Here is a 27,207-nt window from a genome sequence, read left to right on the forward strand (position 1 = left end):
ACAAATTAAACCCTTAAGCTGTAGTCCTGAAAATAACATATGGCAGATGAACAATTTAATTCACTTAAAGCACCAAGTTCCATTTGGGGGGCAGCAGGGCATGCTCTGGAGAAGGCAGGACACTCAGGGGACGACCACAGCCCATTGATCACAACCAGCTGAGCTGGTTGCCTGTGTGCTCTTCCTTTGACTGTTGATCTGTAGAGTAAGTCATCACCAGTTGTCATTTGCCTTTGAGATGCTAATTTACACTTCAGCAGTTAGCACTGCTCCTCAGCTCTACTTCCTGGTCCTGGGCTGGGCAAACCTTTCCTGTAAAGAGCCAGCTAGTAAACATTTCAGTTATGAAGGCCCTGTGGTCCTTAGCAACTACTCAATTCTACAGCCAAAACAAAATACCAACAAATAAGCGTGGCTGTGTTCCAATACAATTTTATTTACATGAACAGGAGCCGGCCGGTTCTGACCCACAGACTTTGCTTTGCTGGCCCATGGTTGACCTCAGTGGCTCGGTTTGTGTCAGACACAGTTGTTCTCCCCTTTCCCTAGAGGGGAGACCTGAATGGGCTGAACTTTGTGCTGAGGCTCCTGGAGCTCCTGATTAAGTTGCAGATACCAGGTTGTATGAGCCACGTTTTGGGTTGACTAGGCAAGAACAGCACGGCAGTAAATTTAGTGAGACACATTTAACAGCATGATGTTTTTACTTGTGATGAATTTACTCATCCTGGCCTTTTGAGATACACGGTAAATCATTCACAGGTTAAAAAAAAATCATCAGCCCTTCTTTATGTGTAGCCAAACCAAGCATTTTGGTGATTGGGAAGAAGTAGGGAGGGAGAAAATGAGAATGTGGGTACCCCAGTTCTCCTGGGGGCCCCCAGTTCCTGGTCCAGTGTAAAATGAGAAGGATGCTGGGCCAGACATCGAACTGTGTGTGTGACTGGGTTCTTAGCCCTAACAATGGGGACCAAGTGACCAGGGGCTCTCAGAATATGGAGGGTGTAGGTTTGGTAGTGTTAACTGGAAAAACATGCACAACCTTTAAGTTGAGTGTTAGGTTTTATTCGGTGGGAATGTTAGGAGATAGCATCTCAGGGCAATCCTGACAGAGCTGACTCTGAAGAGGCAGGGGAGGAGCCAGGCTATGTACAAGTTTGCAGCAAGGAGGCAGGTAATCTGATTATTGAAAGATTACTCTGTGGCTCAGCTGGTAAAGAATCCGCCTGCAATGTGGGAGACCTGGGTTCGAGCCCTGAGTTGGGAAGACTCCCTGGAGAAGGGAAATGCTACCCACTCCAGGATTCTGGCCTGGAGAATTCCATGGACTGTATAGTCCATGGGGTCGCAAAGAGTCAGACACAACTGAGCAACTTTCACACTTCCAGGTGGCTCAGTGGGTAAATAATCCACCTGCAGTACGGAGACTTGGGAGATGAGGGTTCAATTCCTGGGTCAGGAAGATCCCCTGGAGAAGGAAATGACAACCCACTCCAGTATTCTTGCCTGGAGAATCCCATGGACGGAGGAGCCTGGGGGCTACAGTCCATGGTAGAGGACTGAAGAGGAGTCTTCAGTCGCAAAGAGGACTGAAGGAGCGGAGTAAGCACACACTTAAGAAAAGCCAAATCTGTCACATGAAGAGATTTAGCCATCTTTTACATATAGGAAGATGCAAGTCTCCAGGTTTGCTGAAATTATTTCTTTCATATGCATCTAACTATCTGGGGCCAGTCCTGCTTTCTTTATGGTTCACTTCCTAATTCCTGTTTTCTGTAAGGGGTGTCGGATGAGGCCACCTCTCACAGTCCACCACTCCTCAGCTTAATGGGGAGGAAGTAGGTGATGTCTTCCAAATAGCTGGCTCTGTTTCAGGCTCAGCTATTTGCATTTGAAAGAGACTTGAGTGTAGAGCAGGAAATATTTCATTTCACAGTAGAGTTCCATCTTTTGGAGAACATTAGGTTTCTGTGTCCTACCTAAGGCAAAATCATGGATTGTTGTTGTTCAGTTGCTAAGTCGGGTCTGATTCTTTGTGACCCCATGAACTGCAGCACTCCGGGCTTCCCTGTCCTTCACTACCTCCCAGAGTTTGCTCAAGCTCATGTCCATTGAGTCAGGGATACCATCCAACCATCTCATCCTCTGTCGCCCCCTTCTCCTCCTGCCTCCAATCTTTCCCAGCATCAGAGTCTTCTCCAGTGAGTAGGCTCTTCACATCAGGTGGCCAAAGGATTGGAGCTTCAGCTTCAGCCTCAGTCCTTCCAGTGAATATTCAGGGTCGATTTCCTTTAGGATTGACTAACTAACATGGAGAGTCAAAATTAAAACATGAAAATGCTTGAAATATCCGTAAAGTAGAGCACACATGGCTAGCATTTCTCTAGAAAGTTAGCTCCTTGTTAGCTTGGATTTTTTTTTTTTTAAATATTTCTTTATTCATTCATTCATTTTTGGCTGTGCTTGGTCTTCCTCCAGTTGCGGAGAGCAAGGGCTACTCTCTAGTTACAATGCGTGGGCTTCTCATTGCAGTGGCTTCTCTTGCAGAGCATGGGCTCTAGAGTGCTGGCCCAGTAGTTGTGGTGCGTGTTGCTCTGTGGCATGTGGGGTACTCCCGACCAAACCTGTGTACCCTGCACTGGCAGCAAATTCTTAACCCCTAGACCACCAGGGAAGCCCTAGCTTGGATTTTTAATCCGTTTTATTTGCTGCTTGAATCTCCATAACCTAGAAGAGTACCTGTACATAGTAGATATGAATGAGTCAGGGAAGGATCAAGCCCTGTGCTGTGATATCTAGGTATATTTACATAGCATATAGTGTGGGATGAAGAGTACACCTGTAAACTCCCATTTCATTGGACTTTCAGTAGCTGTTTACAGAAAACAGCCGTGAGCGTGGTTGGATTTGCATATTCAAATCACCACGATATTCCTGTTTTCACATTCAATGGGAAGTTAGCTGATTTGGTGCTGCTCACGTAGGCCATAAGCACATCTTCCCACTGAGAAGCTGTCTGACTAGAAAGCCCTGCCTGTTTAGACACTTGGTCCTTTTCAAAGAAACCCCAGCATCTGAGTGTTCAAGAGAGAGCTGTCAGTGGGCCTTGTTCGTCTCAGGGGGCACAGAGTCCTCTATCAGACCCTGCATCCTGTGGGACAGAGTATGGGTCTGTCACTGTGTCTTCCACCTAAAACAAAGTCCAGGCCTCCGCAGCTGCGGTCTTATCTCTGGGTTTAGCTACGGATTTGTTTTCTGGACTCAGGGCCCTGGCCCACCCTTTTCCCCTTATGGGGGACAGTGCTTGCTGAGAAGCTGACCCTGTGGGAGCAGCAGAGACTTTCCTGGCTCTGAGACGGGGTGGGCGGCTCTGTTGGCTCCTCTCTTTGTCTTGTCTGCTCTCCCTGTCACCCATTACCCTAGAGTTTTCAACCCTCCCTGGGGAGAGTTTGTCAGTGTCTGTTAAAATTTAACCACCTTCATGATCCAGCATTCGTCTTCTGGATGTCAGTCTTCCTTAATGCCTCTACCTGTGCAGAGAGAGAGGCATGCGATACCCACAATACGGGCACTATCGGTTTTACCTTGTTCCTAAGGGTGAAAACTCAGAAACAATGTGAGTGTCTGCCAGTAGGCTCACAGAGACCAAATTACGATGGGTCTTCTGTATAGTAGTTTCAGTCAGCTCAGTCGTGTCTGACTCTTTGTGACCCTATGAACCACAGCACGCCGGGCCTCCCTGTCCATCACCATGGGTTTGGGAATCCACCCAAACCCATGTCCATTGAGTTAGTGATGCCATCCAACCATCTCATCCTCTGTCGTCCCCTTCTCCTCCTGCCTTCAATCTTTCCCAGCATCAGGGTCTTTTCAAATGAGTCAGCTCTTCGCATCAGATGGCCAAAGTATTGGAGTTTCAGCTTCAACATCAGTCCTTCCAATGAACACCCAGGACTGATCTACTTTAGGATGGACTGGTTGGATCTCCTTGCAGTCCAAGGGACTCTCAAGAGTCTTCTCCAATACCACAGTTCAAAAGCATCAATTCTTTGGTGCTCAGCTTTCTTTATAGAGCAGTTTGAAAGGTTGCACATAGATTTATGTGTTGAACATGCAGCAATCTGTGGGACATAATGAGTGGGGAGTAACAGAGCAAAGGGCCTACAAGGAAGTGTGACAGGCGTTCCCTCTGGAAGCAGTCAGGTTAGGGTTGGAGTGGTGATGGTTAGGGGGATTCAGTTACCTGTATCTGTTGTAATTTACATTTTCTTTGACAACAATAATGTAAATATGTGTTGCTCGTATGTATGCTCACTTGCTCAGTCATATCCGACTGTTTGCGACCCCATGGACCCGCCAAGCTCCTCTGTCGAGGGGATTCTCCAGGCAGGAATACTGGAGTGGTTTGGCATTCTCTTCTCCAGATTGCTTGTATAATGATAAATAAATATATCTTAGAATGATGCACTTTTAGGTTTGCAGTTAGATTTCTTGAAAGCAGGGGTGAAAGGCCTGTTGGGGTCACTTCCTGCCCAGTGTCCAGCCTGCTGGACTGTCTCCTCTCCTCAGCCTTCAGTCTCTGCTCTGGGGAATATTCGGATTACTGCTCGGAATGACTCTTTGTTGCCAAATCCAATGTTACTTCTGGCATCTCATCAGCTGGTGATATTTGACACACTCCACTTCCTAAGAGCTGCTCAGCTTCTCTCTGGCTCTGTATCTTTTCAGTTCCTTTCTTGTTTTTTTTTCCCCCTTCTTCCCAGTCCCTGAATGTTTGCATTCCTCAGCTCTCTGGGCTGTTCCCAGCTCTGTCTCCTTCATCCCCTGCTCCTCCACCTGGGTTCCTCTCCTGGTAAATTTATATATTCCATTGATTCCTTGTAATCCTTGCCATCTCTGCTGGTCCCTACCAGTCCTTCTCTCTCGTCCTGCTGTCTCGCCATCTGCCCACATTTCCCCTTGATTCTGGCAGCCTGTGCTTAAGTGAATTACTGCCCCTGCACCCTGAAACCGCCCCTCTCCTGTGTGTCCTATCCACTGCTGGCCCACCATCCAAACCGCTGCCAAAACTAGAAATGGGGAATCCTGGTCCTTGGTCCCTCTGCCTTCCCTCATAGGCCGCACCAGTCAGCACGTAGGACCTGTCTATTCCATGGCCCCGAGCCCCACTGCTGTTGCCTCATTGAAGACTTATGTGAGTTTTCGCTGGGATTAACTCTTATCCCTCCTTCAAGATTAGCAAGTGGTCTTTGTACATTCTGCCTTCATAAACCCTGATTCCCTGAGCAGACTGACGTTAGCGGCTCCCTGTTTCCCTTCTGAGGAAGAGCCTCTCATGTCATCATTATTAGTCAGTTCTCTGCAAGCTGTCTTGTTTCAATTGAAAGCTTATTATTTAAAGTTTGTGATTGGAGTTGTTTTCTAACTATTTAATCATATTTGTGGCGGTTTGATCCTGAAACTCCAATACTTTGGCCACCTCATGCGAAGAGTTGACTCATTGGAAAAGACCCTAATGCTGGGAAGGATTGGGGGCAGGAGGAGAAGGGGACGACAGGATGAAATGGTTGGATGGCGTCACCGACTCGATGGACATGGGTTTGGGTAGACTCTGGGAGTTGATGATGGACAGGGAGGCCTGGCGTTCTGTGATTCATGGGGTCTCAAAGAGTCGGACACGACTGAGTGACTGAATTGAACTGAACTGAACTGATCCTGAAAGGCTTATGGCAGAGGGGGAGCTGTGAACTCTAACATCGTCTCTGTCTTGCATGCTTCTGAGATTCTGGGGAGTTACTATTGGGGACATTAAGTTCCTGACTATAGAGGTGACTGGGTCAAATAAAACCAGGCTCAGTGGAATTTTAGTTCCCCTTTTAATGGACTTCCCATGTGGCTCAGTGGTAAACAATCTGCCCGCCAATGCAAGAGATGCAAGAGACACAGGTTTGATCCCTGGGTCAAGAAGATCCCCTTGAGTAGGAAATAGCAACCCACTCCGGTATTCTTGCCTGGGAAATCCATGGTCAGAGGAGCCTGGCGGGCTACAGTCCATGAAGGTACAAAGAATCAGACACGACTGAGCAACTGAGCACCCACATATGACTTTTAATAATGACACGTTGCAAACTTTTCTCTTAAAAATATTTAGAAATCTGAACAAAAGAGAGGTGAGTCCTGATGGTTACTTGTTTTTTGTTTGGCTGCGCTGCATTGCATGTGCGATCTTGGTTCCCTGACCAGGGATGGAACCTGCGCCTCCTGCCTTAGAAGTGCAGAGTCTTAACCACTGGACCACCAGGGAAGTCCCTGGTGGTTACTGTTTTTAAAAATAGCCCCCACAATCCAGAAAGGGCCTCAAAGGTAATAATTTACAGAGAAATGACCCTTGATTGCTAGAAGCTGTCAAGGGGAGGATGGAAGCTTGCCGGACCTGCCGGCAAAACGAACAGGTCGAGGTCGCAATCACCAGAGCACCTGAGAAATAAAAGACTCGGAAAGATGGGGTTGAGAGGGACGGAGTCAGCGTGTGACTGATTCCGACGACTTTATTGAGGGGTAACATACATATATATGCTAACAGGACTCACCAAATTTTACATCAAAGACATGCATACGTGCTGAACTGCAGACACTAGTTTTAGCTCAGGAGTTTTATCTCATCTAGAAGAGCATGGCACCAGCGTCTTACAATCAGTTAAAGACTACCTAGACATAAACCATTCACAGGAGCCCGATAATCTTATCAGAGTCAGGAGAATGGGCAAATGGTGGCTGCAGCAATTTCCTTGAGGGAGGTGAGAAAGGCCAGTTTGCACTTTAATAAATCAGGGGTGGCGGGACAGAGAGGGACCTCTTAGATCTCTCTCAGGGCCGAAAAGGGGCCTGAGCAGTCAGGCCAGCTCCCCGCAGAAGCTGATTTTAGCCTTCCCCGTTTTGCAACTCTTGTCCATGGGTGGGTAACATACATGGGTGGGTCCACTGTCATGGGCACTGGAATTTTTCCACAGAGAAAACTAAACTGTCTTAAAAAGTTTACAAATAATTGGAATGTCAGAAAGGAGAGAGAGTCTTGGTTCTGAAGTTTATTTCAAGTAAGATACTAAACAGAACCTGTAGATCTAGTTCTTCTAGGTTTTGTGATATCACTCCTGCTCAGCTCTCCCAAAGCTTTCTTTGCAGCTTGGTTTCATTCAATGTCCTAAAAATTTGATATAATGGAAGGTAAGACTCATTAGCTTTGCTAATGTGCCGTTTACTCATCTCTCTAAAATAATGTTATGGGGACATGATGCTCCTTTTCCTCTTCATTTCTGTAAGAACCACTCCCAAATTCTATTCTTTATTTCTAAGTTTGCATCATGTGAGTCCCTGGCCAACTAGCCCTATAGGCCTTTCTAACCCTGCCATTATTTCTTCACATTTATTTGCCTGAGACTGAAATTGTTTTAAGGGCATAGCCAGCATCTCCCCTCAGTAGACAAGCCATGGGGATTTTCTAGCTAACATCTCTAGCCTTAATACTTGTATTGATGTTTTGAAATGTCTTCCCTGATATGGAAGTTCAGATATGTGTATTTTTTGAGTGGTGACTAGGTCTCTGAAAGGCAGGTAGTGAGTCCTGTTTTTTAGAGCTCAGTTCTTGCACAGGCATACCTTGTCTTGTTGCACTTTACCTTATTGTGTTTCACGGACACTGCGTTATTTACAAGCTGAGGGTTTGCGGGAACCCTGCCTCGAGCAGGTGAATCAGCATGCCACTTTCTGAACGGCATTTGCTCGCTCTGGGTCACACTTGGGTAATTCTCGCGATATTTCAAACTTTTTCATTACTGTTGTTACATGTTCAGTGATCTTTGATGTTATTGCCATGACTCACCAAAGGCTTAGATGATTGGTATTCTTTAGCAATAAAATATTTTTAAATCTTATATTATTAAATTTTTAAACACTGCTTTTAAAAAACAAAACACATAATGCTATTGCGCACTTGATAGACTGCACTATAGTGTAAACTTAACTTTTATGTGCCCTGGGAAGCCAAAAAATTCATGTGGCTTGCTTTACTGTGCTGTTTGCTTTGTTGCAGTGGTCTGGAACCGAACCCACAGTATCTCTGAGGTATGCCTATATAGATGTGCCAGGGAAAGGTTCACCTTATTGAAAGTTGCCAGTACGGTTGTTCCTTGGTATCCTTTGGGGGTTGGTCCCAGGACCCTCTTGGATATCAAAATCCACCAATGCTCAAGTCCCTTATATAAAATGGACTTGCATATAACTTAGGCACATCCTCTTAAATACTTTAAATCATTGCTAGATTACTTAAAATGTCTAATACTATGTAAACAGTTCCAGATACATGGCAAATTCAACTTTTGTGTTTTGAAACTTTCTGGGGAAAAAACAATTTTTTTTTTAAATTTCTTTTTGTGGTTAGTTAAATCCATACGTGGAAAACTGGCAGTTACACGGAAGTTCAACTGTGTCTTTCACTGTGAATCCTTTGGTAAAGTGAATAGCGTGTCTACTGAGTTCTAAGATGTTTATCTCCCCTCTTGTTTAAGTCAGAATGCATCAGCCAGTCAGGGGTTCAGGTAATGTGCCTGACTCCCTCCCCATTATTGTAAAATAGATAATAACTTAGAATTAAGTATGTTTGCTTAATGGCTACCATGGATCAAGAACTGTGATGAGCCCTTTTTACAAGGATTCACTGATTTCATTCTCAGAGCAGCTTCATGAGGTGGAAGGCAGTATTATTTCATTGTACAGATAGGGAAACTGAGGCTCAGCTAGGGTGTGTAATTTTCCCAGGTTATTAGTGGAGTTAGGGTTGGAAGTCCACATGAGCTCTTTATTCTCACTGATACTTGTGACTTTGAGCTTGGTTGCTCAGTGGTTGGGAGGATACTCCTTGCCCTCGGGTCTGTACAGAACCAACTACAGATGCAGTGTCCCTGGATGCCCAGAGTCAGACATAAGAGGCAACATCCTTCGCAGGCCCGCCCCCTCCATCCCACAGTGTGGAATCTGTGTGTGATCTATGTTTTCTTTTTCTAAAACTGGGATGGAGCTCAGAACAGCAAATATTTAATCAGAGCAAATTCCCGTTACTAAATCCCGCCAGCCTGTTCTACTCGGAGGTTTTTTACCTAAAAATATTCACCACATGCTGAAGGCTAGACGACTTGAGTCACCCACAGAGCATAAGGCAGGTCTTAGTGTTTAGAGCAGGGGGTTGTTTGCCTACTTTTGTTGTGGATGAGATATGCAATGCCGCATACTCACCCTTTGATGAGCCTAAGGGCCTCTGGCGGTAAGTAAGGGTTTGGGGGAGGGGAGTTTGCGGGGGATGACAGGGTAGGTGCTCAAGTCTGCTGGCAGGAGCATTCTTGAACTGATCTGAGGAGAAGAGAGAAATGGCTGTGGGTAGGGAGGTAGAGAAGAGCCTGCCTGGGAAAGATGGACTGGGCAGATTAAAGGAACACTGACATGCATGTGTTATGGCAGGAGTGTGGAAGCGCTGTGCAAAAGGGATTAGCTTTGCTGACAGAGGAAACAGAGAAGGTGGGGGAAGAGTGGAATGGATATTATAGAGCAGTAAATCCCACATGAATAAAACAAATAAGGTGGAGGCATGGTGCCTCCTTGTACAGATTTAAAACAACATTACCTCCTTATTCCCAGTACCACTCATAGGGTGCAGCTTTTGTTTCCTGCTACAGGCTCTGAAACATTCACTGGTATGGGGTCCCCCCATGACTTCAATAGATGAAGATTTTAACCATGTGAATTTGCTCACTCACTGTGAAATAGCTAAAAATTCAGACTCCTTCAGAAAGCCCTTGCTGAGGTCTCTCATGACCTGGTGGGGCGCATCCTGTATCTTAATCACTGTTTTCAAGCCCTTTACAGACCCCCCCTTCTCACTGGAATGCTCCAGGGTGCTTCCAACCCTGTATGTTAAAAACAAACTCCCAGAGCTCTTTTCAGTTCCTAGGGCTTCCCTAGTGGCTTAGAGGGTAAAGCGTCCGCCTGCAATGTGGGAGACCCGGATTCAATCCCTGAGTCGGGAAGATCCCCTGGAGAAGGAAATGGCAACCCACTCCAGGACTCTTGCCTGGAAAATTCCATGGACAGAGGAGCCTGGGAGGCTGCAGTCCATGGGGTCACAAACAGTCAGACACGACTGAGCAACTTCACTTTCCTTTTTTCCTTTAACCCTATTCCCTCTCTACCCTAAATACTTTAAAAAGGCAGAAGAGAACCCTCCCCCTATCCTTCAGTCCTGCCAACTATGACTTCTACCCATAGACTTTGTATTTTTTCTGCTACTAGTTTACCTTCTTCAACTGTTATCTGGACTGTTAATTCAGTGGCCTTCTAATCCTTCTGCCTCAAACTTGTCCCTTTTGTCACATGTTCTTCACTTTGCAGCCAAAGTCATTCCAGCTTAAATAGCTGTTTCCCCTTCCTTACAGTATGGGAGCCAGTCTTCTTGGCATGGCATATACCTGGCCCTTCCCACCAAGATCATGCCTTCTTTTGAGCTTTATCTCTTGCCAAGGAATACTTTTTTTGGTATAAGTATGCCCCCCATGCAATATTTAGTATAAGTATATCCCCAAGTATTGTTATATTAAAAACTAGTTGTTATTTATACAACATTTAAATTTAACTACACAATCTGTGTTTTATCTGGCTTAATATTTTACCTGGCTTAGTCAAAAATAATAGTAATATCTCTCTTTGTGGATTTATATCTTGCTGTGATCTAAAAACATTGGAGTTATAGGAACTTGCAGACCACAAAATGTTTGGTATTTCTTTATGAAATCTTTTATAGCTATGCATGAAAGTGAAACTATTATAACAGGATCTCAGTAGCAATGCATTTTTGCCTAAGACACTAATTTTTTTAAAAAAAAATCATATTTAATAGTAATGATTGCAGATCTTTTCTGAGGGAGAGAATCCTCAGGAAGGAAGATGAACTTCAATTACATTTAGTCTTCCTTCCATTTATGGAAATCTTTTATTTTAAAACTTATTGAATTTTTATTTTTTTGGCTGCACCAGGTGACTTTTGGGATCTTAGGTCTCAGATAGATATTTTAATAACCTCATTGTTACTGTTTCTTTAGGATCTTTTCTGTAGAAGAAGTGAAATTATCATGCTTCAGTTTTACCTTTAGTGTTTTGTCCTATTTTCCCCTGGTTTTAGTTTTTGTTTTGTGAGTAAAGGCTATAATGTGATTTTTCCAAATTATTTTCTGTTCTGAAGAGTGTTCAGCTTTGATGTTGGTAAGAAGCAAGTTTCTCTTTTTTTTTTTAACATTAAATCTTTATTTTCTGACATTAATAGAAATATGCTGCTTGTTCTCATAATGTAAGTTTTTAATTATTCTGATAATGTAAGTGGGTTTTATATAAAACCTTCTAATTATACTGGACTAAACCATTGTTGACATTTATCAGATTAGGGCCCATAAATAAAGAACTCCAGTGGATCAAGTAAAAATCCTATTAACCACCAATTCATAGAACAATATATTAAATTTAAAAAAAGATGTGAACCTTACTAGTAATGAGGTCTATGGACATTGAAACAAGATAGTGGTTTTTAGCCCTTAAATGTGGTGCTCAGGCTGGGAATGTGAGCAGTCTCAAGTATTGCTACTGGGGTATAAACGCAGCCTTTGAAAGAGTGATTTGACTTTATTGCTTGAAATTTTAAAATATAGCTACTACCTGACCCATTGATTTCATTTCTAGGTTAGGAGCTTATCCTATGTAAATAATGTCATATGTGCACTTAATCTCTATATTTACACATTTTAAGAAAAAATACCCTTGTATTATAAGTATAATTTTTAAAAATTCTGATGCTGGATTTCAGAATTCATTAGGAGTAAGTGAAGGCTGAGTGGTACATTATGAGCGCTATATCTCTAAAAAGGATTCAGAGAAAATTAAGGAAAAGGTCTTTGGAAGAGAGACTTTCTTCTCAGTCTTAATTTCTCTCGGTAATTAATTTCACATTGAATTTTGACTTGCAGGCTGAAAGAACCGCACCGACTCTTCTTTACGTAGTTTTAACAAAGACTTTTTCTCTTTTTCTTCAGATCCCTTATTTTGAAGATATCTGTAAAGGCATTAAAGCTGGTGACACCTGTGAGAAGCTCGTGGGGTATTCTGCAGTATACAGAGTCTGTTTTGGAATGGCCTGTTTCTTCTTCCTCTTCTGCCTCCTGACCTTGAACGTCAACAACAGTAAAAGCTGTAGAGCCTACATTCACAATGGGTGAGTCTTCGTGGGGATCGGTTCTCCTTTCCCTGGACTCAGAGCAGCATTCCAGGGCATCTACTAGTCACACCCTCTGACTGCTTTCCTCTAGTTGAAATTGTTGACAGTGATTTGAGAAAATTACACTTTTCCCCACACAGTAGACTAAGAACTGAATTCCTGTTTGTAACACCTGATGCCATAATGAGAAACGCAGTGGAGATAAGAGCTTATTTCCTGTACCAAGACATTCCCCCAGGTCATTTCCACCCTGCAGCAAAATGGTTTTGCACAATCAGAGGCCAAACATTGAGTCTGTCTAATTATGGGAGGAGGCAGTCCCCAGTCACTTAATTTCTTCCCCTCCATTTGAAGTGAACAGAATCACGGATCAACACACGTACCTTCTAAGAGGGCTTTTGTCCTTCCTTGAATATCATTTGAATACATTTCCTCTGATTTTGTTTTTTTTTTTTCCCTCCAGCTTTTGGTTCTTTAAACTCCTGCTGTTGGGGGCCATGTGCTCAGGAGCCTTCTTCATTCCAGATCAGGAGACCTTTCTGAATGGTAGGAATGGAGGGTTGGGGGTATCTCCTTATTGTGTTTTTACCCACTTTGTAAAATTATTCCAAAGCATAGTCCAGGGTGCCTTTGATATTGTAGGTTACTAAACTTTCTTGTAGCTTAAAAAAAAAAACCCTGCCTCACCTGCCCACACCTCATTCATCCTCTCTACTTCCTGTCTCCCCCTCAACAACCCCCCACTCAACCCCCACCTCCCCGGATGGGTGACAGAACCTATACTCTGCTGGCTGAAGAATTGAAGTTAAGGTTATTGGCCTGAAGGGAAAATGAGGCACTTGGAAAACTTGTTTGAAAACTAGTTTAGCAAGTCAGCAGTGTGACCAGGGAGACCCTGTTCTTTCTGCCCTGCCCACAAACCCAGGGTTTGTTAGCAGCTTTAAATCTGCTGCCGCGATAGTGGGCTAAGAAAGGCTGTGTCTAAGATATAGCTGCGTCTAAGACAGTGGGGTCCTCTAGGCTATGTCTAAACCTGACTGGTGTGAGACTATGTAACACTGACCGCTATTCAGTCAATTATATTCAATTCAGTTGTATGTCCTTACTGACGGAATCTACCAGAAATACTTAATATGAAGCATTCAATCATAAGTGAAACAAGGGGTCCTTCTTTATTTGAGCTAGGGAGGGGAAAAATAAAGCCTGCATTTCAGAGGTTCAAAGAACTGTTCAAACCCAGTGGATTCACTTTCCTAATTAAGATAGTGAAAGTATTCACATTGTGAATGAGGAAAAGCCATAGGTCCTCAAATAGCCACATGCCAGGTCCAGTGAGTTTCTTAGAGTCACACCACTTTTATGCATTCCTTAAGGAAGTTTTATCCAAGTTGTCTTTTTACCTAAAATACTGGTAAGTTTTCTAGTCCCCACAGAGGTCCTTGTATATATTAGAATAATATACTTAGAATGGATGGGACCTAGCAGTTAGTCCACTAGCTCAGCTCAGTTGTTTTATAGATAACCAGAGATGTGAGGTGCTCATCCAAGGTTTGAGCTGCTTTGTGGCTGAGCTGGAAGTAGAACCCTAGTTTGAAACTCATTTCTTCACTGAACCTTGATGGGTCTCTCCCCAGTAAAATTCAAATCCTTGCTTTTTCTGGAAATGTGTGATTTTACTTTTAAGTGGGGGGGGGGGGGGGGGGATGTTGTTGCTTTTATGAATTAACTACACCTGTTAGGGTATCTGGCATTTATTTATAGCATGGAGGTGAAGCTAGGATGCTGTGGTGCCAGACTGCCCTTGCTCACATCCCAGCCACATCCTTTACGGGCTGCAGGGCCTGGTCAGCTTATGTAGACTCTGTTTTCTCATCTGTAAAGTGGGTATAATAGTAGTACCAATCTTGTACAATTGTATGGGAATTCAGTGTGTTAGCAGTACAGGGAGCCTGAGGTAAGAATTAACCATAGTCATTACTTTTTTGAGTTAGACACTTGGGACCGTCATCTCATCTGCTTTCAAAACGGTCTTCTTTTGCAGCCTGGCGCTATGTGGGAGCTGTTGGAGGCTTCCTCTTCATAGTCATCCAGCTCCTCTTGCTTGTGGAGTTTGCACATAAATGGAACAAGAACTGGTATGTGCCTTTGCGGAAAGCTTCCACGTGAACTCACTCTCTGGCTCGGAGAAAGTGCCCAGTGTCGACAGAGGCCCTCCCCTGAGTGGGATTGCCAGGGCTTAGCAGCCTGCTTACACCAAAACTGATTTTTGCAGGTTCTCTCCCTGCCCTCTGCTTTTTGAGCCTCTTGCTTTACTCCTCTCCCATACTGATTTTCTCTCATTCCTACCTTTCTTTTTCCCACGTCAGTTCTTTTTACTTTTTTCTCCCTTTTTCCCCACACCCTCTCGTTTGGACTCTGAGACTTAGCCACGGGCAACCCCCCTGCTGACGCCTCACAGCCCAGCTCCGTGCTGTGTCACTGGCTAAAAACTTTGAGCGAGCTTTATCTTAGGCCCCCATCCTTGGCAGATTAAAAAGAAAAAAGTAGTTTGGAATGGAAAGTTCACTTTCAGCAGAGACTATTTGATGGACTAGTTCTTTCCTCTTTAAAAATAATTTTGTTGCTTCTCAACTGCCTAAGAGAGGAAGGGCCCCTTCATTAGGAACTTTTGTTGTTCTCACTTAGAAAGCCATCCTGACTTTTAAAAATTAGACTCTAAGTGCCTTAAAAATAGGATTCACGTCCCAAGATGTGTGGCAAATGCCAAACTATTAGTGGTTCGTTTTAATCCTTGCTGAGCTACATTAAGGAAATGACTAGACAAGGGTCTGGCTTCTTCAGTGCTAAGGCCAAGTTGACTTTGTTACTCAGGGCAAAGTTCTGTCTGATTTAACTGTTCTGTCTGACTTTATAAAATATGAGTGAAAATAACTGCCTGCTGTATCTAGTAAGGCTCTTGTTATTTTGTAGATTTTGTAGGCATCATGTTATTTTATACTGTTTTGGGGTAGGGGAAATCTGAAAGTTCTATATGCATGTGAATTTGTTTTTTTAATTTTGGATAACATAAAATATACTGTCCACATTCTCTCAAAACACTTTTCATTCTGATTATATTCTGCAGCTTGGTAGTTGTTCTGTTTGGGTTTTGTTTTGTTTTCTAAAGATCAAATCACGAGATGCATGAATGAAAAGATACTGTTAGTCATTTTATTATTTGGTAAATACTAGAGTATGCACCCAAATGCCAATGTTAAAACGGTTTACAGCACATCAGATCATCTTCCAAGTAGCACTACAGTCGTATTTTGGTATTTTCCAAGTCTTAATCACTATGAAAATGCAGATTTCTAGGTCTGAATTGTGCTCATATATGAATTTTTTTTTCAGTGTATTCATTTTTGGTTGTGCTGGGTCTTCCCTGCTGCTCAGGCTTTTCTCTAGTTGCGGTGAGCAGGGGCTACTCTTCATTGTGGTGCCCGGGCTTCTCTTGTTGTGGAGCTCAGGCTCTAGGGAGCACAGGCTCAGTAGTGTGGTGCATGGGCTTTAGTTGTTCTGCGGCAGGTGGAATCTTCCCAGACCAGAGATTGAACCCGTGTCCCCTGCACTGGCAGATTCTTATCCACTGTACCACCAGGGAAGTCCAAAATATAAGTTTATTATTGCATGCTGTCCTACATTTTGAGTCATCCCGGAAACCTAGTATGTTTGTGGTTTCTACTAGATCTTGTTTTGAGGCTGCAAAGTTTTCCTGAAGTCTAACGAGTGACTATAGTTTCATGTGACCCTGTTTTCTCAGCTGTACAGAAGAAATGTGCACAGTAAGTTAGAAATGCATTTTAATTGATGAAATATCACACTTCCATTGATTCTTAATGTACTTTCACTCTGAATTTTTTTATAAGACAAAATATAATATGTCACCCCCAATTTTTTCTAAGATTTTCACAAATTTCAAGTTAGGAACTTGGTAGTAAAATATTAATATCTTTGATTCTGAGGGCCAGATTTGCCCATTAAGTAGTATCTTCTGTTAAGAATGCTTGTGCTGCTTTATTCAGACTTTTAATGTCTTGATTGATTCTGAAGCCATTTTCTAGGACTGATTATCGATGCCAAGTTTTAACAGGCATTTTGGAAGAGTTTGATCACTTTAAAAACTTTCCAGAAGCCACCTAATAGGAATGGCTTAAGAGCTTTGCAGCAGCGGATGTTGCTGTTGTGCTGCCTCTGGGTACCCCAGAGGGTATCCCCGTATCCCAACAAAATCCCTTTTGTCCACATGCTCCTGGTTTCTTGATCTGCCTAAAATTAAGATTAAGCTAGGAAATGTACAAATATTGTTATTTTTATGTAAATTCATTTAATTTAGGGTTTTTTTTTTTTTTTTAATGGAGATTCTTGCTTTCAAGGTTAGTCTAGAAAATATAATACTTGTGTACCTCTTCATGGATGGAACAACCAAAGTTTTTCTTCCCTTTGCTTTTTTCTCCTTTTTTCTCCTTTTGTAAAGATCTTGAGAAAGAGATAATCTCAAAGGCGGTAGAAGAGAAAAGGCCATGGGCCTGGATACCAGGCAGCAGATTTTAATGGCCCTGACTATCTGGCTGTTTTACTTGAGGCACGTGTGCGTGCTCAGTTGCTCAGTTGTGTCTGACTGTTTGTGATCACGTGGACTCTAGCCCACCAGGCTCCTCTGTCCATGGGATTCTCCAGGCAAGAATACTGGAGTGGGTTGCCATTCCCTTTTCCAGGGGAGCTTCCTGACCCAGGGATTGAACCTGGGTCTCCTGCATTGCAGGCGGATTCTTTACCATCTTTGAATCTTAAGGCATATGACTTGACTAGTCTGACGTCAGTTTTTATACCTGTAAAGTGATATGTTTTGTTCTTTTGTTAAAAGATAAGCTAGGGCATTTAAAAATGTTTGTGTGAAAATTGATTCAAATTTAGCACTCTCCAATCTAGCAAGTAGAAAGGAGCTCTGAGGAGCTATACAAAATAAAAGGACTTTTATAGGCAAAAGGGAGCAGAGACAAGGAAGTTACATTAAGCAGAAAAGCAGTTTAGTTATTATGAGGTAACTTTCCTATAGGAGATGGCAGGTCCTACCAGTCAGACTACCTAACTAGTTAACTAGACTGTCTAATTAGTGCTGAATAGGAGATTTCTGATTGGCTGGTTTAAGATTCCGTTTCTGGGAGAGCTGATACTCTGTGGCGTTGGTTTGGCGACATGGGGCTTAGCATTAGTGACTTCATTTTAAGTCTTTCATCTTGTTTTTAACACTTTCTAGGCCAATTTTTGTGGTTTGAAGTGTCAGTTCTATATCAAAACTGAAATCACAAAAAACAGATGGTACAGTCAGGTGTTTCTAATGAAGACCCATTTTCTAGACTTTCTAGATTTAAAAATTCACGTTGCTGTTGGCTTTTGTTTTCCCCTAGTGCTCATCCCATGCCTGAGCCCAGCCACCTCTTCTAACCTGATAACCTTCTTGCTTCTGTATCTATGCACTTCATCCTACCACTTGGTCCTTTTCTAATCTTCATCTAAGTGCTCGCATTGACCATTGATTCAAAATTTTTGGAGTGCTAACTCTGTGCCAGGCACCAATAGTATAGTCATGGCATTATTTGGTGTGTCTACAGAAGTTGTCTCGGGAGGACCAGCAGAGGCTAGAGCAACAGGTAGCAACCACTCAGTCATCATTGCTGCGTCAAGTTGTCTTCTGACAGTTGGCAGTCCTGGCACCGATATTCTTTAAGCACCTATTGCTTGCCAGGCACTTGACAGTCGGCAGTGAATGCAACAATGCCCTGCTCTGTGGAGTGTATATTCTCCTGGAGAGGAGACGGGGTAGCTAATAAGTCTAATCAAGCAAATAAGTAATAGGTTCAATGGTGGAGAGCGTGCTGTGGGTGTGAGAGTTGGGGCGAGCAGGGCCGGGAAAGGGTTTCATTGTAAGGTATGAGGGAGACGAAGGAAGTTGGGAAGAGCCTGAGGCAGGGCTGCGCTGGCTTGTCTAAGGAGCGAGGAGACATCCACTGTGGCTGGACCCCAGTGGCATGAGGGGAAGGTGCAAGAGATAAAGTCATTCATCAGAGATGGTCCTGTACCAGATCATGAAAGGTTTCTGGGGTCATCATGGCAGATGGCCGGGCACTAGAGGGACAGAATCTAATGCACATTGTAAGTTAAGAAAAGAGAGGAGGTCATAGGTGGAAGTAAGGAGACTAGTGGGAGGTGATCCAGGGGAGGGATGACGTGGCTTGGTGCTAGATGGTAGCAGCAGTCAGATGCTGATAGTCTGAAGTGGGAACCAAGGGAGTTTGCTGCTGGAGTTGGCATGATGTTGGGGAGAGGGGAGGAGCAGGGAGTGAAAGACAGTGGCCAAGAGCAACTGCAGTTCTTTATCTACCCCCCACCCCCAATGGAATCTCTGAGGTTGGGAAGATCATAGGGGAGCAGATTTGGGGATGGAGGTTTGAATACTGGCAAGTTAACCTGGACCTCCTAAGATCCACAAGCCAGTTAGACCTCCAAGTGGAGACGTAACAGGGATAATAAGAGCCTGGAATAGAGGGGAGAGGTTAGGGTTGAAGATTTAACCTTGGGGATCCAAGCAAAATTAACTGTTAAGAAAGTCCTTCTTACACTAATAAAATAGCCCAAAAGACTGGTGAGGACACAGTTGGATCCCCCACTTACACACTGGTCAGCAGTGTTCACCTTTTTCTTCATAATCCATTTTCTCTCCCTGTCAGCAGGTAGCATTTGACTCTTTCCTTTCTCTAAGTCTCACTTTATCTTCGTGTGATTTGTGTGCCTTCTCTATTACAATAACTCCACAGTCATCAGACTGCCTGGTTGGTTTCAGGAGTATGATGGTCATTATCATTTTGGCCTTTCCTCTTTGTTTCCTTTGTCTCTGGCCACAGTAACTTCTCCATCATTCAAACATCTCAGCTGGGCTTCTTGAACACTTCCCAACTCTGTGAAGACATGAAGCAAGTTGCCTGCTGTCGAAGTTTTGTGAGATGTGGTTACAAAGGGCAGTTGACCCCTAAGGCAGATGAGGTGATTCAGACCACCCCCTGTAGTTCTGTCCTCTTTTTTTAGCATCACTAAGCACTCTTCTTTGTTCTGAACAATCTCTGTAGGTTGTTAAGCCACCACATACTTCCCCTATTCCTTTATAATGTTTATATAAAATAATATAATCTTTACACTAGTCTCCTCTTCTAGATTCTTTATTATAAATCCCATTAAAATTTTTCCTCTTTTTTCTGCTAATTTTATTCTTCACTTTTTTTTTTAGAGGAGGTGGCTGTGCTCCAAGGCATGTGGGATCTTAGTTCCTCAACCAGGAATCAAACCGAGGCCCCTGGCAGTGAGAGGGCTGAGACCTAACCACTAGACCACCAGGGAATTCCTGCCTTCACTTTTCTTTAATGTCAAGCTCTTCCTTAATCATACCTGGCATTGTTTGGGAGAAGCAGTACTGGTACAGAGTCTTCTTTTCAGTGCAAGGACAGAAGAGATGAGGTCAGCCAGTCTTTCTCTGGGTGGAGTTCAATTACTTCTCTCTCCCTAAAGAGAAGATGGGCATCAGCAGAAGCTGCTGGCAGCACTTGGAGAAAGAGACTGGCACCTCCGGACTCTGTATTTCTGGGAAAACTCGGAGAGAACTCCAGCACACAGCCCACTCTATAATACTGCCGGAACTTGTCCTGGGGTAGTTGACATCCAGAATGGGGAAGCTAAAGTCGGTGAATATTCATTTTAGTTACTGAATACACTTGAGTCAAAGACTGGAGTTTTTCAGGGTTAAGAAAAAATTCTATGCTTGAGCCAAGAATTTTTTGCATATTCAGCTGTACCTTCTAGTTTTTAGTTGGTAAAACGATTGTTTGCTGTTGTTCATACACTAAGTCATGTCCGACTCTTTGTGACCCCGTAGACTGCAGCACCCTAGGCTCCTGTGTCCTTCATATCTCCTGAAGTTTGCTCACATTCATGTGCATTGAGCTGATGATTCTGTCTTACCATCTCATCCTCTGCTGCCCCTTTCTCCTGCCCTCAGTCTTTCCCAGCATCACGGTCTTTTCCAATGAGTAGGCCCTTTGAATCACATGGCCAAAGTGTTGGAGCTTCAGCTTCAGTCCTTCCAATGACTATTCAGGGTTGATTGCCTTCAGAATTCACCGGTTTGATTTCCTTGTGGTCCAGAGGACTCTCAAGAGTCTTCCCTAGCACCATAATTCACAAGCATCAATTCTTCAGCACTCAGCCTTCTTTATGGTCTAACTCTCACATCCATACATGACTACTGGAAAAACCATAGCTTTGACTAGATGCACCTTTGTTGGCAAATAAATGCCTCTGCTTTTGCATATGCTGTCTAGGTTTGTCATTGCTTTCCTTCCAAGGAGCAAGCATCTTTTAATTTCATGGCTGCAGTCGCCATCCACAGTGATTTTGGAGCCCAAGAAGATAAAATCTCTCACTGCTTCCACTTTTTCCCCTTCCATTTGCTGTGAAGTGATGGCACAGGATACCATGGTCTTAGTTTCTTGAATGTTGAGTTTCAGGCCAGCTTTTCCACTCTCTCCTGATGAAGAGCCTATTTAGTTCCTCTTTGTTTTCTGCCATTAGAGTGGTATCATCTGCATATTTGAGGTTGTTGATAATTCTCCTGGCAGTCTTGATTCCAGCTTGTGATTCATCCAGCCTGGCCTTTCGCATGATGTACCCTACATAGAAGTTAAACAAGCAAGGTAACAATATACAGCCTTCTCATACTCCTTTCCCAATTTGGAATCAGTCTGTTGTTCCATGTCCAGTCTGACTGTTGCTTCTTGACCTGCATACAGGTTTCTCAGGAGGCAGGTCATGTGGTCTGGTATTCCCATCTCTTAAGAATTTACCACAGTTTGTTGTGATCCACAAAAACTAATAAAATGATAGGTCTTCTGAATAACTCCTTACGATGGTCTGGGACCTGACAGCATTAGCTAATAATGCTTGAAGGGTGGTAGATATTGTTGGAGAATCGACTGACCTGTCTTCCCCCCACCCCTTCCTCTTCTCTACTTCTGGAGAAACAGGACTGCAGGCACAGCTACCAACAAGCTGTGGTACGCCTCTCTGTCCCTGGTGACCCTCGTCGCGTACTCCATCACCACGGGAGGTTTGATTTGGATGGCAGTGTTTTATACCCAGAAAGATGGCTGCTTGGAAAATAAAATTCTCCTGGGAGTAAATGGAGGCCTGTGTCTACTTATGTCAGTGGTATCCATCTCACCTTCTGTCCGAGATCGTAAGCAGTTTTTTTTCCTTCCATACTTCCTTGTTCATATTATAAATGTCTTTGACCCTAATTTTGGAAATTATGGTCAGTTCTTATTTTACCACAGGTGGGTCCGCATAGGAAAGGTGGGATTCCAGTGTCCTGTTCGTTCCCTGCAGTGGGCTGAAGGTGATAGTCAATCATGCCTCTGTCAAAGATTTGAGTATAATGAAATCAATAAATAAGAAGATAGATGTTACTATTGTTAAATAATGTACTACAAGGAGCGTTTCGATTGAAAATGCCTTTAGTGGATATTTAACTCTTCCCTATAATCTTTTTGTAAAATTTGAATGAATGAGAAGGCTCCTGAAGGAGCTGTTTTGGGGCTTATCTTTGACTTAAGACCCCTGTGGACCACAAATCAAGTACAGCCTGGTCCCAGAATCAGGAAACAGGAAATCCAATCCTGGCTTAGCCATCCGCTGGCCCCAGGAGCTGGCCTTTCTCAGATCCAAGTCCTTCCTCAGCAAAGCCGATAGAAACCTGTGAGCCTGATCTTGCTCATGGTTGTTTCAAAGCCAAAAGAAAGAAATGACTGAAGTTCATTATTGAAATTGAGATTGTTATTACTCACCCAGTTCCTTTATCAGTTAAGAATTTCCTAAAACATTATTAGTATTCAGATAAAAATATTCTTTGGGTTAAATTATACCCTTTGAAATAGTTATAATTTGGTTTAGTGCCATTAGTTGTTAAAGGTGAGTCTCATCCCCATGCCAAAGAGCACCATTGAAAAGCGCCTATTTTTTACCTTTATTGGTCCTTATAATTTGATAAGTAAAATTCTGGACATAAATTTAATCAGAGGGAAGACTGGGTAAAACTAAATCTTTTTATGTCTGTGGATGGTTGAAAATTTCACCAAAAAAAAACGATGAATCCCTTTTATCGCATCTTGGTTACTCTTAGCCATCTGAACAGTTTAATTTAAATATTGTAACATAAAAGGCCTTTGCCCAATAAATGCTGAGTCCCATAGCCTCATTCTTTGGCTTGGACCAATTCTAGTATTCCCAAAGGTTTTCTGTCCATTGACAGATAAGAACTCTTCCCTACGGGCATGGATTCTGAGTATCTGGTGACTTTATGAGTCTGGAATCCAAGTCCTCCCTATAAAATCCATCATTTACCCCCCTAAGCTATGTGATCTCACAAATTAACAGGGGTAAATTTTTTCTGGAGACCTTGTGATTTAAGAACTAATGTTACGAACCTCAGGGAGACCAGGCAGTATGTTTCAGAACAGCTGTAGTTATTATCAAAATAAGGTGTTGGGCGAGAACTCGGCAGAACTTGGCATCTCTGAAACAGCATTTAGGTTCAGTGTGTGACCCCCTACCCCCCAAATATTTTAGTGTTATATGAGAAATACGTTACGTACCTCTTCTTACCTTCAAGTGTGGGGCTCCAAGTTTGAGGGATATTGTTTGGGGCAGACTTTTTTTTTGGTGGGGGTGCATATGCTTTCTCACCACTGATTTATAACATGGTCCCTTGTCGTTCTCCAGGACAGCCGCACTCTGGGATACTGCAGTCGGGTCTCATCAGCTGCTATGTCACATATCTCACGTTCTCAGCCCTCTCCAGCAAACCTGCAGAAGTAGGTAAGCTGGCCTTGTAGGGAGACTGAACTTGCAGGGTGAATATTGTCATTTGTGGGGTGAGGACTGTCTCCTCGAACTATCATTTAAGTGTCAGAGATCCAATACATCAAAGTAGAGAGGTGATCTAGACTTCTTCACTAAATAGTGTCCTCAGCATGGGACATGAACCTGGACCTTCCTTCTCCTGAGTCTTCCTGCTCTGCAGGAAAGACATGAACTCACGGGGGCTAATGAGTTTGCTTGTAAGCCTAATCTGCATTTTCCTGCTCAGAAATAGTCAAATAATCAAGAAATTATCAGAAATATTCATGATATTTCTTTTTGTTCCTTTTATTATTGTTACTGTTTTTTAGATGGTTATTAATTTACTTCAGTGATCATTTCTCTGACTCTAACAGAGAAAGAATGTGGGGCAGTGGTTCTGCTACTTCAGTAACTTATATAAAGTGACTTACTTTTCTCTTCCTAGACATCTCACCTTTAAAATAAGAATTTTAATTATTATTTTAAGAAGATAATTAAGAGTCCTCTTTTATAGGGTGGTTTTTAAGACTTCAGTTGAGTACGTGTGTATATGTGTACGTACAGTTTCTGGCATGTCAGAGGTGCTATGTAAAGGTTACCTATTATTTTTGTAGAGTAAGTGCAGTGGGCATTTGAGAACTATCAAACACCATTATAGGTTGTTACTGGATGAGCCCTTGAACTTTCCCAGTAAAGGACCGTATTTTCTTATTTTGATCTCCCAACTCCTTATATTTCATCATTTTTTCCACTTTTGTGATATATAGATGTATATATACATGTATACTCATATATACATAATATATATAAATGTGTGTATATTTGGGTATATTTTATATAAATCAAGTTAAATACATATACTCTTTTTTCTAGAGTAGAAAATTGATGTTTTCCTTTTTTAAATTTAGAAAGTAAATGCAAAGATGTTTTTGAAAGTTTTAGCATATACGTGTAGTATGTAGGGTCTTGCCTTTATAGCTATTTATAGTACAATGTGAATATAATTGTAGGTTTTTGTTAAGTATAGTCTATCCTGGGTGTAGTTTTTTTAGAAAAAAAGCTCTATAAATTTGACTTCAAGTTTATTTAAATCTAGCCTATTTAAAACTTTTATGAGTATTTTGACTATTTACATATTAATCTCTGGCTTTAACATAATGGGGTTTTTTGGTTACAGTGTTTTTCTTCTCAATGGCTGGTGTCACTTAAATACAGAATAAAACTTTATTTTTAATTTTGGGTGGTAGTATTTAAATAGCAAAGTTCATATTTTGGTCAGGTTTGTAAAGAAAATTTTCATTGGCCTAAGAATAAAGATTCCTTAAGCCACAGCACACAGGTAAGTTTACAGTTTCAAGTGGGAGTACAAGTAATAATTTTAGTGCAACTTCAAGCCCTTAGAATGTGCATGTTTGTAAAATGGTTTGTAGTCTGTTATTTTATATTTATGTTCCTCATTTTTAGGCAGAGCAAATAGAGCCAGCTTGGGTGTTCAGAATTGAAGACTCTGTTAGATAAAAAGTAAACAACTAATGATGGTAATATGATAGGAATCTTTGTTATATAGCCTCTACAATTTTATAAGATTCTAGCCAACTGAGAAGTTTCCCAGGTTACAGCCTAAAAGATGTCATGACATCGTCCTATTGCTGACAATAGAATGACTTCTTATCTGGGTGGAGGCTGTTGGCCAGACAGCAGTTCCTGCGAGTTCCTGTTTGGTTGTTGGTTAGTCTCAACATGCCTCCGTGTCTGTCCAAGGAGGATAGACATGGAGGATGCTCTCAGTTACCTGTATGCTACCTGCTGCCCAGTCAGCCAATTTATTGTTATCATTTGGTCCCTAAGTTGTATCTGACCCTTCTGTGACCCCATGGACTGTAGCCCACCAGGCTCCTCTGCCCATGGAATTCTCCAGGCAAGAATACTGGAGTGGGTAGCCATTTCCTTCTCCAGGAGATCTTCCCAACCCAGGGATCGAACCTGTGTCTCCTGCATTGGCAGGCAGATTCTTTACCATTGAGCCATGAGGGAAGAAGACCCATGAGCCAATACTTTTGACTATTGCTCCAGAAGTACTGAAAAAGAACATGACTCTTAGAAATCCCTGGTACGAAGACCCCTTTAGCACTAAGCTGACACCCAAGGGTCTTATTCAGAGAGGCTGCCTAGGTGGAAGAGGGTGCTTTACAGAGCAGCGATCTAGTCTGAGTTGAGTTGGATGGTAGAGGAAACCTTTCCAGCGCTGAGAGTTCACTGTTCTATGCTGCATGAGTTTTCCCAGCATGAATGCATCCCTGAGTTACAGAGGGCTTTTCTAATATGGCAATGATTCCTTTCTTCTTTTGTTCACAAGTCCTAGATGAACACGGGAAGAACGTCACCATCTGTGTGCCTAACTTTGGCCAGGACCTATACAGGGACAAGACCTTGGTTGCTGGTCTGGGCACTGCCATCTTGTGTGTGTGCATATTGTATTCATGGTAAGTTTTAGAAGTTACCTGGGGCCGTCTTTGCAGACTTTAAAAGTACAAGAGGAGAATTTACGTAAGTTTTAGCAGTATGAGGCAGTCAAACAAACACCATCTGAGGAAGAGGGGAAATGAAGCCTGAAGTAAGAAGGTGGTATTACAGCATGAAATTTAGCTGGACTTCATTTTACATAGCTTGTACTTCTTTGGGGTAAATAAAATAAATATATATGGTATGTTGCGATCCTTTAAAAGATGGCTGAGTATTACTTGCTAAAGCCCTTTTGGAGAGTAAGGGAGCACAAAGTGAGGAAGAGACGGTATGTGCCAGAATGTTTTGGCAACTTTCTACTCCAACAGAAAAAACGTTTGTTCTCTTGTTGATGGAAAGAGTACAAAGTACTCCATACACAGACATTTTGTGTTTGGTCCAGGAAAGACAGGAAACATTTCTTTTATGCTAAAACTCACATTGCTTTTAAGGAGCAAAGTCATTCCTCCAAAAGTAGGTGTGATATATAAGCAGGCTGTGTGTTAGGTGCTTGGGGTGGGGTTTGTTATTTTAAAATCTATATAAAAAAATATCAGAGGGAGAAGAGTAAAGGATAGGAATCATAAGTTTCTTATTCCATTTACATGTTTCACTGATGATCACGCTTCTGCTTGACAGTAACCCTTTGATGTTTAGGTTTTACTCCTGTGTTTTACATTTCAGTATATTTCAGTATCTAAAAATTTCAACCAGTCACAGGCACATTATAGTGATCCTTTGGCCAAAACTGGACTACCCTTGGTAGCTTGTATAAGTAGAATGTGTCTCTGTGCATGCTGGCATTTTCTCTCACAGCTTCTCACACCCCTTCATGCTGTAGAGAGGGACCAACAGACGTGGACCTGGACGACAGACATAGGCAGGAGAACTGAGTGTTATGAAGCATGTGTTCACAGTTGTGCATCAAGCGTGCAAAGGCATGCAGTGTCGACTCTCAGCCTGTCTGTGACGCAGCGGCAGCCTCGCCACACGACGCGACTGTGTGGCGAACACAGCAGAAGCGACCGTGGCGAACACTTTCTGGCCTTCCATTATTATTAATTCCATGCGTGTTCACTGATTTGGGCCCACCTCAATGCATGTTTTCAGGAAAACCATTAAGGCACCCACATTTTAATCCTGATTCTCAGTCCTTCCTTTCTTAAGTGTTTCCTTCCTGAGTCTATTGTTTTTGGGCTTTGGGGGAGAAATGTCAGCAACATGGCTAATTTTATGATCTGTCACTCACTTTTTTTCTGTATTGGCAGGTAAAAAATATTGGTGAGTCCAGCAAGGAGAAAGGTTACTAAACTATAAATGTAGAATATTTCAGTTTTAGAATAAAATGTAGTTGTATTTACATATGAAGAAAAAGTCCTGGAAGGAGATAAACCAAGCTTGTAATGGTGCTAGTA

General features: G+C 42.6%; 1 protein-coding gene across 1 annotated transcript in view; it reads left to right on the forward strand.

Moving 5' to 3' along the window:
- Positions 1-27,207, forward strand: part of SERINC5 (serine incorporator 5) — a 103,540-nt gene that overhangs the window by 60,936 nt on the left and 15,397 nt on the right. Inside the window, exons 3-8 of the mRNA XM_061158085.1 lie at positions 12,126-12,304; positions 12,771-12,853; positions 14,349-14,442; positions 21,418-21,629; positions 23,171-23,266; positions 25,647-25,773. Of these exons, the coding sequence (XP_061014068.1) occupies positions 12,126-12,304; positions 12,771-12,853; positions 14,349-14,442; positions 21,418-21,629; positions 23,171-23,266; positions 25,647-25,773 (791 nt within the window). The remainder of the gene's footprint in view (positions 1-12,125; positions 12,305-12,770; positions 12,854-14,348; positions 14,443-21,417; positions 21,630-23,170; positions 23,267-25,646; positions 25,774-27,207) is intronic.

This window comes from Dama dama, chromosome 12 (genome assembly GCF_033118175.1).
Source record: "Dama dama isolate Ldn47 chromosome 12, ASM3311817v1, whole genome shotgun sequence".
NCBI classification, from domain to species: domain Eukaryota; kingdom Metazoa; phylum Chordata; class Mammalia; order Artiodactyla; family Cervidae; genus Dama; species Dama dama.